The sequence below is a fragment of the Bos mutus genome, chromosome 8 (assembly GCF_027580195.1).
Source record: "Bos mutus isolate GX-2022 chromosome 8, NWIPB_WYAK_1.1, whole genome shotgun sequence".
NCBI lineage: Eukaryota > Metazoa > Chordata > Mammalia > Artiodactyla > Bovidae > Bos > Bos mutus.
Genome location: NC_091624.1, coordinates 89,090,910 through 89,103,818, shown reverse-complemented (window position 1 = coordinate 89,103,818; position 12,909 = coordinate 89,090,910). Strand labels below are relative to the sequence as shown.

The following is a 12,909-nucleotide window of genomic DNA, read 5'->3' as shown; positions in this document are numbered from 1 at the left end:
TCTCAATTTTGTCTCCACTGAAAAACTTTTCCTTCTATTCTGGGCATCAGAGAATGTCACAGCTTGATGCTTCCTTTGTGTTATTACACTGGAAATGAAATATACTCATGGAAATGTCTCAATCCAAAAAGGAGATATTCATCTATATGAGTCAACTCAGCTTGAAAGAAAAACCTGAGGCTCAATCTCTCTCTTTAGTCTAAAAGAGAACTTAGAGGTGTGACTCCATAATCTATTGTGACAGTTTTAAATTGCACCAATTTTTAAATTGCCACATCTCTCTGCATTTCCTTTTACGTGTCTAATACATAAGGTTTGAATTCTTCAGTTATTTACAGGACTATTGTTCCTGTGTTCTGAGTGGTCTACAGATAATAGTGGCATAATAATGAACATGGGTTAATTCATAGAGAGTTCTCTTCCATTATCTCATCAAACTGTGTTTGACCACGCATACACATGTGACAATGTGCCAGGCGTGTGGGATTCCAGGAGCATCAGGAGGGGATCATGACTCCTCTCCTGGGAGCAGGGGAGAAGACTTTGGAGGCAGGATGAGGGAGGAAGGAGGCATACGTGCTCAGAGCAGCTGAGGGCGGTAATTAGAGCTGATGAAGAAGAGGGACTGGGAACAGCAGGAAGCTCTACTCACACAATCTAGGCTCCTGAGTATAGCCAACACCGAGGTTCATTTCTGCTTTCTAAAACATCAAGACGACTTGAGTAGCAGTCACAGAGGACATCCTTTACTTCAAATAATACAAAGTTTGCAAATTAGGCTAAGAATGTGGAACTTAGAGAATGATAGCAATCTTTCATGTCAATATAGCCAATAGTAACCTCTTTACTCCACCCTCAGTCCATCCAAGAGAAGCTTTGAGTGCAACTTTCTTAACACAGTCAAGGGTCTGCATGTTGAATCCCTAAGTGTTCATTCTAGGAGAGGGAATGCCTGCAGGACTATGAAGAGCCCAGGAGCCCAAGTTTCCTCCCTTTGAGCAGGGCCTTGTACATAATGGAGAGAAATCCTACAGCACTTGAAGTTCTTTGCTGAGGAAGAGATTCTAGGAAAATTGTCCACTCTCCTAGAATTTTGATGTTTTGTTCCTGGTCAGGGAACTAGATCCTCTGGGCTACAACCAAGACTTCCCATGCCACAAGTAAAGATCCTATCTGAGGCAAGGAATATGGAAAAGCCAGCATGTCAAAATTCAAGACCTGGCACAGCCAAATACATGCATAAAATAAATGCATTTAAAATTATTTAAAAACAAAAAAAAAACAAAGACACCCAACTCATCAATGTGATCATATCACAAGGTGGGATATTAGGAGACTAGGGTTATAATCAATAAAATTCAGGTGTCATTTTTAATATCATAATTATTGTTACACAGATTAAGATCAGGATCTTTTAAATCATTTCATTCCCTTTCATTTAGTTTTTCAAAGCAACTTCTCATTGACCAGGTGGATTTGTCACAGATGCACAGCAAGGCTGGTCTCCTTGACCCTGTGAGAGAGGGTTAGTGTTCTAGCAGTGGGGGTTCTGATTGCTGTCTCCCATGAGCTGGTGCACTTCTTCGTTCTCCCCTTATACACACCACATATGGATTAAAGGAAAGAAAAATCAGGTGGCTGGTCTTACAAAGCTGAGGGCAGTCCACAGACTCAGGACTTGGCCTTCGTTGAGCTTCTGTTTGAAGCAGCCGTGTCCCAGCCTTTCTGTTGTTCATATTGACCTGATCCTTCCCTCTGCCACAGCCTAGGCCCCAGCTATGCTGCATGAAGTTTGCTAACCCAGAATACATCACTGTGTCAGGGAAAGCCACTTCCTTTCTTTCATATTCATGACATTGAGACTTACCCTTGTTTTCTAGTTGCCCACAAAACAACTATGGAACTTTACTTTCTAGCAAAATTGCAAAGAGAAACAAAAAAAAATCTAACCTCTTGAAAGTGATGCAGCCCCTCTGCTTTCTTTTACTTCCCTTTCTTGTTCTCACCTCATACTGAATTACAACCAGAGGAGGAGCAGTGAAATGAATCTTGTCCAATAAGTCACTAAGTGAATATAAAAAGTTTAAATTAAAAATTACACTCAAGGAAAGAAGGCTATTTCTCATGATCTAGCATGCTGGGTCTCACTGCCCTGCATTCTCAGAGGAGATAGAGACAAAGGAACAGAGATGCCAGGTGTGAATCAACTGCCTGAACAAACGGCTGTAACTCACTAGATTCTGTTACATACGCCAAACAAGAGACAACACCAGCACTGAATCTCCTTCCTCCAGCTCAGAAACTCTGAGCAGAACAAGTGTTGAACAGTTTAAATAAAAGAGTTGAATAATAAAACTATACTTGGCAAAAGTAGATATTATTTATCTACTAAAAGCAAAGCAGAATGGGAAAGACTAGGGATCTCTTCAAGAAAGTTAGAGATACCAAAGGAATATTTCATGCAAAGATGAGCTCAATAAAGGACAGAAATGGTATGGACCTAACAGAAGCAGAAGATATTAAGAAGAGATGGCAAGAATACACAGAACTGTACAAAAGATCTTCATGACCCAGATAATCACAATGGTGTGGTCACTGACCTAGAGCCAGACATCCTGGAACGTGAAGTCAAGTGGGCCTCAGAAAGCATCACTACGAACAAAGCTAGTGGAGGTGATGAAATTCCAGTTGAGCTATTCCAAATCCTGAAAGATGATGCTGTGAAAGTGCTGCACTCAATATGCCAGCAAATTTGGAAAAACTCAGCAGTGGCCACAGGACTGGAAAAGGTTAGTTTTCATTCCAATCCCAAAGAAAGGCAATGCCAAAGAATGCTCAAACTACCACACAATTGCACTCATCTCACATGCTAGTCAAGTAATGCTCAAAATTCTCCAAGTCAGGCTTCAGCAATATGTGAACCGTGAACTTCCTGATGTTCAAGCTGGTTTTAGAAAAGGCAGAGGAACCAGAGACCAAATTGCCAACATCCGCTGGATCATGGAAAAGCAAGAGAGTTCTAGAAAACAACTATTTCTGCTTTATTGACTATGCCAAAGCCTTTAACTGTGTGGATCACAAATAAAACTGTGGAAAATTCTGAAAGAGATGGGAATCCCAGACCACCTGATCTGCCTCTTGAGAAATTTGTATGCAGGTCAGAAGCAACAGTTAGAACTGGACATGGAACAACAGACTGGTTCCAAATAGGAAAAGGAATTCATCAAGGCAATATATTGTCACCCTGTTTATTTAACTTATATGCAGAGTACATCATGAGAAACGCTGGGCTGGAAGAAACACAAGCTGGAATCAAGATTGCCAGGAGAAATATCAATAACCTCAGATATGCAGATGACACCACCCTTATGGCAGAAATGAAGAAGAACCAAAGAGCCTCTTGAGGAAAGTGAAAGTGGAGAGTGAAAAAAGTTGGCTTAAAGCTCAACATTCAGAAAACTAAGATCATGGCATCCGTCCCACCACTTCATGGGAAATAGATGGGAAACAGTGAAACAGTGTCAGACTTTATTTTCTGGGCTCCAAAATCACTACAGATGGTGACTGCAGCCATGAAATTAAAAGACGCTTACTCCCTTGGAAGGAAAGTTATGACCAACCTAGATAGCATATTCAAAAGCAGAGACATTACTTTTGCCAACAAAGGTTCGTCTAGTCAAGGCTATGCTTTTCCTGTGGTCATGTATGGATGTGAGAGTTGGACTGTGAAGAAAAACTAAGCGTGGAAGAATTGATGCTTTTTGAACTGTGCTGCTGGAGAATACTCTTGGGAATCTCTTGGACTGCAAGGAGATCCAACCAGTCCATCCTAAAGGAGAGCAGTCCTGGGTGTTCATTGGAAAGACTGATGCTGAGGCTGAAACTCCAATACTTTGGCCACCTCATGCGAAGAGTTGACTCATTGGGAAAGACTCTGATGCTGGGAGGGATTGGGGCAGGAGGAGAAGGGGGCGACAGAGGATGAGATGGCTGGATGGCATCACTGACTCGATGGACGTGGGTATGAGTGAACTCTGGGAGTTGGTGATGGACAGGGAGGCCTGGCGTTCTGCAGTTCATGGGGTCGAAAAGAGTTGGACATGACTGAGCGACTGATCTGATCTGAAAAGCAAGATGATTGATTTGAAATTCTTCACCAACTTACACAAACACATTTTTGCTCTCAGCATCTGAGCACTGCTGATATTTTGACACCTTGGATCAGGAGAAGAGGAGGTCACCATCAAGAACTAGGGTCCTTCACAGAAACACTCCAGGGAGAGGATGGGGTTCAGGAGGACAATTTATTTTCCCAACAAATAAACAAGCCCTACTCAGAAGGCGATTTTGAGGCCACAGGATGTGGTGAGCCTGTCCGAGAGAGGGAGTCCAGCAGGTGAGGAAGGGACTCTGTCACTCAGAGGAGAGGGGTGGCTCCATGTGATCTCTCCCTTCTGAGTGAGGTGCTTCTAGAAAATACAATTATCCTGGATGTAGAGACTCCTCACCTGCCAGGGTCCAGACCCGCTGATCCAGGTATTCAAGCGGGGATGGTGTCGGCGGATCAGGATACAATAGTTTCAATTAGATATTAATTAGAGATATAAAGAGTAATAGAATAAGGATAGCTCAGTAGGAAAATTCAGTGGAGAAAAGAGGCTGAGTAGCTTGGTTTACGGGAGACCAATAAAACTTCAAGATAAGAAGTTTGCACCACTTACATAGGCTGCAGGCGTCCTTCCGTTCTCCCGAAGGAGAGGAGACACTGAGGCCTCCCGGTCGGATCTTAGAAGCCCAGGCAAAATTAGTAAGCATGGTGGGTTCCAAGGCTCAGATGGAGACTCAGCCAGAGTGAGAGAGAGAGCGACATGGGGAGACCAGTCTTTCGAGGAACTGATCCCAATTCTTATTTTCCATGGTCTACTTTTATACACTGAGATGTTATGCAAAAGTCACGTGGGTCAGCAGTCCTGACTTTTATCAAAGTCAGGTGCTTCATACAAATGTATACAGAGGTCTTAGGGGTGTTACATCAGGTGATGTCTGTAATGGCCCTGATTTGTGGTTCCCTAAAACAGAGCCACATGGACCTGCAGGAACGTGTTCTAGAAGGAAGAAAAACTCATGGACTGATAATAATCAGCCTCTTCTCTAAATCAAACACTAAGGAAAACCCATCATTTGTTTCAAAGAGATCAAAAGCCACAGTGATCTGGTAAATTCCTAAATAAATACAGAAACCATAGGGCTGAGGGAGCCTGGCTTCCTAGGTAAACTGAGAGGGGAAAATGGAGCCTAAGATGAGGGCTACAAATGTGTTCCTGGACAAGAGGAGAGGAACATTTATGCATGAGAGACAGGGAGCAATATGTGTGTAATTACAAATGTACTTCAATTCTAACATAAGATGAAGACCTTCTCATTTGATGATAAATATCCATTTGGATAAGCATGTCTGAAGTTACTGGGAAAAGGTAAAATTAATAGTTTAAAATTGATGACAATTTCTTTGACCATATTCAGAATACATAACAGAAAAATGAAAATAGGAAGTAAAAGTGTATAGAAATGATTAGAAAATGAAAATTACTGTGTTCCCTATTTAATGGCCTTGCTTAGAAAGCATGGCATCAGAGAACCTACCTCAAGGTTCCACCAGACGCCGTCTCAGCCAGCCCAGCAGCAGCCTCATCTTCCCCATGGCCTTCGTGCTCTCTCTACTGATGGCCCTGGTGCTGGTCAGCTACAGCTCGGGAAGATCCCTGGGCTGTGACCTGTCTCAAAACCATGTGCTGGTTGGCAGGAAGAACCTCAGGCTCCTGGGCCAAATGAAGAGACTCTCCCCTCGCTTTTGTCTACAGGACAGAAAAGACTTTGCTTTCCCTCAGGAGATGGTGGAGGGCAGCCAGCTCCAGGAGGCCCAGGCCATCTCTGTGCTCCACGAGCTGCTCCAGCAGACCTTCGACCTCTTCCACACAGAGCGCTCCTCTGCTGCCTGGGACACCACCCTCCTGGAGCAGCTCCGCACTGGACTCCATCAGCAGCTGGATGACCTGGACACCTGCCTGGGCCTGGTGATGGGAGAGAAAGACTCTTCCCTGGGAAGGATGGGCCCCACACTGGCTGTGAAGAGGTACTTCCAGGGCATCCATGTCTACCTGAAAGAGAAGGAATACAGTGACTGTGCCTGGGAAATTGTCAGAGTGGAAATCATGAGATCCTTCTCTTCATCAACCAGCTTGCAAGAAAGGTTAAGAATAATGGATGGAGACCTGAACTCAGCTTGACATGACTCTCAATGACTAATATTCCATATTACCCTTGCACACTCTGGTGTTGTCATTTCAGAAGACTCTGGTTTCTTCTTTAACCACCAGATTTATTCAATTAGTTCAGCCAATACATAGTAATACTGTATTAGTAAGCAAGTGGATATAAAAGGGGTATCAGTCCATAAGCAATGACTGTTTGATGTTATTTATTTATACTTTATTTATTTAATGTATTACTTTATCTCAATATTTTATATTTTCATATAAAATATGTATATGCGTACATTGTATTAAAATTTAGAAAATATATTCCCCTATTTCATTAAAATTGTAATTTGTTTTATTTATTAAATACTTATCAAGGTAAACTTCTTGAGTTTTTTTTTATTTTGAAAATCTAAATCCTTATTTTGTCTATATATACCTATCACAAAATGGTGTTTGTTCCCTTTATACTGTGGAACAGTTCTATCACTTTCCAACAAATGTCCGTAAAAGGTGGAGTTCTTCAAGTTTTCTGGTGGTACAGTTTTTAGGACTCTGAGTTTTCCCTCCAGGGAGCCTTGGTGGGGAACTAAGTTCCTACAAGCTGTCGAGGGTGCCAAAGAGAAAACAGGTAGAAAGGAGATTATGAAATTGTAGAAAATGGTTAGTCTTGATGTCATAGGCATAACTAATTTATACCCACTCATTAAAGAATGGCTGATAGACATATCTGTGGGAAGCAGTCACCTCCTGCAGGAAAGCTGATGCCATATGGTGTTGTCTGGCTGCTCCTGACTCCTATTCCTCTGCCTCCCACCTTCTCCTCAGTACTGCCTTGCTGAGCAATTCACTCCCTTCCACAATACCTCCACTGCCTCCACACAGGAGCTCTGTTCTGTGCTGGTTTCTTCTAGCTGCATGGTGTAGTCAGAGTGGAAGCCCAAGTGAAAGGAGAGTCCTAGAAATTCCAAAACCTCTGAATCCCAGCTCTGCTATTTACCAACAGTGTGACCCTGAAAAATCTCACAAACACAACAGGTCAGTTTCCTCATCTTTCATTTGAGGACAATAAGAGTAGTTTTCACAGGCTTACGGTTTGGATTCAATGAGTCCATATCACACAAGAGGCATCAAGCACTCCTGGCAGAAATCATCAGGACAGTGAGAATCACGGAGTGGCTGCCCTCAAGGGGGAGACAGGACAGCCGCCCTGAGACAGAGACTGGAGGGCAGCATGGAAAGGTGCTGGCCCTTTGGCAAAGGTATTTTCTTTCAACTTTGGTGGTTTCATAGTGTTTTCAGTGTGAGAACTTTCCTTGCTGTATGCTGAAGAGAATTACAATTTCTGGGTTTCATATGTCCAAAAGCACTCCTATGAGTTCATAAAAATCTTTGAGAAAGACGAATTAGTAGAAAATGCTTTGATGCAATACAAAGATGAATAATAAGGAAAGAACAGAGATCTCATATCAATCCAGAAAATCAAACACATGCAGAGGCAAGAAGGAAAGAGCAGGCGCTCTGAAATGTATTTCTGTCCTCCAGTCCTCCGCTGTAAGGGTTGGATCCTAGTTCTCTTTTCTATAAAGTCCCTTGTCCATACTTGCTGGCAATGTCACCTCCAGGAGCCTCTGCATTGCTGCTGCTGCTGCTGCTGCTAAATCGCTTCAGTAGTGTCCGACTCTGTGCAAACCCATAGACGGCAGCCCATTAGGCTCCTCTGTCCCTGGGACTCTCCAGGCAAGAACACTGGAGTGAGTTGCCATTTCCTTCTCCAATGCATGAAAGTAAAAAGTGAAAGTGAAGTCGTTCAGTCGTGCCTGACTCTTAGTGACCCCATGGACTGTAGCCCACCAGGCTTCTCCGTCCATGGGATTTTCCAGGCAAGAGTACTGGAGTAGGGTGCCATTGCCTTCTCCACATTGCTACTGAAAGGCAAAACCCAACAACGGGTTCAGAAACCAATTGTTACCCTTCTCATACTAAAGAAGTGGGAAACATTATTAATGAATGAAGTGTGATTTTCTGAAACCCCCAGGGGACTCATGCCAAGAGGCACCTTCCAGGATTGCTGCAGCTAGTGCCCTTGCCCCCAGGGCAAGCCCCTGCTGACCCACCTCCACAGGAGACTCCACCTTTAGCAGGTAGGTCTGGTTCAGTCTCCTGCAGGGTCACTGCTGCTCAGTTCCCCTGGGTCTTGGTGCTTGAAGATTTTGTTTGTCCCCTTTGAGAATGGAGTCTCTCTTCCACACAGTCCTGTGGAAGACTTGTAATCATATATTGCTGGCTTTAGAGTCAGATTTCCTGGGGATTCCTAGGCCCTTTGCTGGATTCGCAGACCTGGAAGCCTGACGTGAGTCTTAGATCCTTCACAACAGTGAGAGAACGTTTTTGGTTGTATTGTTTTCCAGTTTGTTGGTTTCCCAACTGGCAGGTATGGGATTTATTTTTATTGTGCTTGAGGGCCTCCTACCATCTCATTATAATTCCTTTTTTGTCTTTGGACATGGGGTATCTTTTCTGGGTGGGCTCCAGAGTCCTCCTGTAGATGGTTTTTAACAGCTCCTTGAGAATTCAGTGCTCTTGCAGGAGATGAGTGCATGTCCTCATACTCTGCCATCTTGAACCAGAAGCTAAGCCAACACTTTGATATTTGACCATCTGAAATATGTTGAAGCATCTCATGCACACCCACCATATCTTTTATTCAGCAACATGGACCTATGTTTGGCTGAGATTTGAACAGGAGGTTAATTACTGGAAATAGGTATGTTCTTTATCTTCAAACAGTAAGATTTTCTAAGAAGGAGTTTAATAATCAATATGTCAACATGCTGTACAGAAAATATTATTATTGAGGTATACCCAAGTTCCTGCAGTAACAAGCTAGGGTTCATTTATAAAATTGATAAACAAAGATCCCAGCAATTTATACATTTCATTCACCATATTTCAACTTTTATTATTTTAAGAATTTCTTATAGTCTGTAGTTTCCAAGATCAAAGTCTTTCTTTTTATTTTAAACACCTGTCCCCTACACACATCCTCCATCAGGACCTTCTAACTGAGAGTCCCTTAAATGGGGAGGAATTGACTCCACAGATCAGGAGCAAGTCTCCATTTCTTATGCCCACCCAGCATCCTGCACAATGGTAGCATACTACTGGTCCTCAGGGTTGTCAATAAAAGTGTAAGTGTAATAATGATAATAATAATGATGATAAGCTTAAAAGAGTTTTACCAATTAAACTGTTTGAAAATGACAATCTTGCTACATTTTTTGTCTTTATTTTTTGTGGGTTACTCTTGTCTTCTCAGGTAACCAGTATATTTGTTATCTGGGCATCTCTTTAGTTTTCCCTCAAGTTCCTGAATCATTTCGTCCAGTCGATTTTTCTGTCCTATGCTACAGTTTTCTCAGCTTTAAAATAGGGAAATGGGAGTGGATACATATGTACTTGGAGAAGGCAATGGCACCTCACTCCAGTGAGGAAAATCCCATGGATGGAGGAGCCTGGTGGGCTGCAGTCCATGGGTTCGCTAAGAGTTGGACACGACTGAGCGACTTCACTTTCATGCATTGGAGAAGGAAATGCAACCCACTCCAGTGTTCCTGCCTGGAGAATCCCAGGGACGGGGGAGCCTGGTGGGCCACCGTCTGTGGGGTCGCACAGCGTCGGACACGACTGACGCGACTTGGCAGCAGCACATATGTACTTATAGTTGGTTTACATTGTTGTACAGCAGAAACCAACACAACATTGTAAAGCAATTATTCTCCAATTAAAAACAAAATAGGGATAATGAGAATACTGTACTCCATTCAATATAGCATCTCATGTTATTTACTCTATATGATGATGATATAACAACTTACAAAATTATCATATATGAGTAGATTATATAAAGCATCCGGGACACATTAAACATAGCTGTGAGAGTTCTTACAGTGACAGGTGTATACAAAGTTTTCACCATTATTTCATATCTACCTTAAATAGGATTATGCCATATCTGTGTTTGTTCAACTCTAATTTTTAATGCAAAACTTCTACCTCTGTAAGTTAGAATAGGTTAATCTTTTCTAGTATTGTACAAAGAATATCTATACATTTTTAAATTTTACTAGCAAATGAAAGAATCTCATAGCTGTAGCAAGCACACCGAGATATTTACTGGGCATCAAGTCAACATGCAATCAGAACATTTGGCATATAAGGTGCCTATTAAGTAGCTAATGGTATATTAAGTGGAAACCTACATTATGCTTAATACAAAACCATCTTGATTATGAATTTTAAAGCAGCTTATGTGTATGAAATGACAGTTTTAAAAAGTGAATAAAACTCTCCAATGCAAAGCTATGTATAAATTTGAAAGTTTAACATAAGATCCTAGGCTAAAAGAGACGAGAAGAAAGAAAGATTTTGAAAATTGAGATGAATTATTTATGGTAGTTACTGGGTCATAAGTTTGTCAACTACAGCTTTCGCTCAATTGAACTGAGATGAACAAAGAAGTCATTTTGAAAACATTTGCAGATGATCTTGTTTGGCATAAGGAAAATATTTAAATGTGCTGTGAATTTCAGACTTATTTATACATTTAAAAATATTTTTCAACTAGTTGAACACTGAAGGAGAAAGTAACCATTTATATTAAATGAAATCATTTTCCCTTTCCCAGGGGCTCCTGTCTCATTCTTGTCCTCACGTCTTCCCACAGAAGGGCCCCAACATCTAGAAGATGCCAGTCCAGACTGTACGTGCCTTTCCCCTTTCCCTGAATCAGTCCTTTCCCCAAAACAGCCCTGAATCTGAAAACACACCACAACATACTCTGATTTCCAACCATCAATCGTTGCATAAAGGGGCACTGGTGTAAAGCGCTCTGGCTAAAATCTCCCAGGAAGGGGAGGATGGAAGCAGAGGCAGGGGCAGAAACCATAGGCTCCAGGCAAAGTGGCTGCCAAGCTCCCCTGGGCCGTTGGGCAGGAAAAGGAAGTTTCCTCACTGCTCCCAAGGTTCCACGAGATCCCTGGGCCCCAGCAGCGCCTTGCCCGAGCCCGGGGCTCCTGCCGACTGGGACTCCTCGGTTTTCCTTGGTGGATCCCACACTAGAGCTCAAGGCGCTTTACCTGGAGTTGGTGCCCACTGGGCGGGCAGGGCCATTGGTCTGTTACAGGGAGATCTGCGGTGCCCATCCCAGCCACAGAGGTGTAGGGAAGGCAGCCTTGAGCTCCTTGTTGAGCTGTAGCCCTGGGACTCAGTTTCACTGAAGCTCTGAGTTTGGTGATTCCTGGTCTCTAGGAGGATGGCAATGGTGATGATCACCATTCTCCCGGGCTGGAGAACATCACCCTCCGTGTCATCAGGGAAGGGGCTGGCATCTGGTGAGCTTGGTGATGCTGCAGTTATTGGGCTGTGCCAGCCTGTATCCAGCTGTTCCCAACACCTTCCCCCAAATAAGGTCTTTAAATAGGTCAGAATTGTTACTTTCTACACTTTTATCAGTTTTGTTTTCATGGAGAAACTTTTCCCTTCTATCCTGGGCATCAGAGAATGTCACAGCTTCGAAGCTTCTTTTGTGTTATTACACTGGAAATGAAATATACTCATGGAAAAGTCTCAATCCAAAAGGAGATATTCATCTATATGAGTCAACTCAGCTTAAAATAAAACCCAAAGCTCAATCTAACTCTCTTCTTTAGTCTAAAAGAGAACTCAGAGGTGTGACTACATAGTCTATTCTGACAGTTTAAATTGCACCAAGATAAATCTAGATGGTCTACAGAAAACACAACTCTTCAGTCACATTTCAACTTTTTCCTGTCCATCACCAACTCCTGGAGTCCACTCAAATTCATGGGCATTGAGTTGGTTTGCCATCCAACCATCTCATCCTAATTCCCTAATTTCAATCTTTCCTAGCAAGGTTTGGTGGCCAATTCTTCCAGGATTGATTTCAATGATTTACTGGACCATACATGGGCATTGAGTTACCTGCCATCCAGGTCCAATGGATACTGTTGGCAAAACCAATGTCTCTGCTTTTTAGATGGATCTTTGTTTAAATCTAGGTTGGTCATAGCTTTTCTTCCAAGGAGCAAGCGTCTTTTAATTTCATGGCTGCAATCACCATCTGCAGTGATTTTGGAGCCCCAAAATAAAGCCTCTGACTCTTTGCATTGTTTCCCTATCTATTTGACATGAATGATAGGACTAGATGCCACAATCTTGGTTTTCTGAATGTTGAGCTTTAAGCCAATTTTTTTATTCACCTCTTTCACTTTCATCAAGAGGCTGTTTGGTTCTTCTTCACTTTCTGCTATAAGGGTGGTGTCATCTGCATATCTGAGGTTATTGATATTTCTCCCGACAATCTTGATTCCAGCTTGTGCTTCATCTAGTCCAGTATTTCTCATGATGTACTCTGCATATAAGTTAAACAAGCAGGGTGACAATATACAGCCTTGACAGACTCCTTTTCCTATTTGGAACCAATCTGTTGTTCTATGTTCAGTTCTAACTGTTGCTTCTTGACTTGCATACAGATTTCTCAGGAGGCAGATCAGGTGGTCTGCTATTCCCATCTCTTGAAGAATTTTCCACAATTTGTTGTGATCTATACAGTCAAAGGCTTTGGCATAGT

At 42.5% G+C, this 12,909-nt stretch overlaps 1 protein-coding gene across 1 annotated transcript; it reads left to right on the top strand.

Moving 5' to 3' along the window:
• The first annotated feature begins 5,041 nt into the window (after positions 1-5,041).
• Positions 5,042-6,287, top strand: LOC138988992 (interferon omega-1-like). Its single transcript, XM_070376134.1, has one exon. It carries the CDS (start codon positions 5,625-5,627, stop codon positions 6,285-6,287), a length of 663 nt encoding a protein of 220 aa, XP_070232235.1. The 5' UTR covers positions 5,042-5,624.
• The last annotated feature ends 6,622 nt before the right edge of the window (positions 6,288-12,909 follow it).

What these genes read in the sequence shown, in the direction of transcription:
- LOC138988992 (XM_070376134.1), top strand. Translation starts at nt 5,625, where the DNA reads ATGGCATCAGAGAACCTACCTCAAGGTTCCACCAGACGCCGTCTCAGC.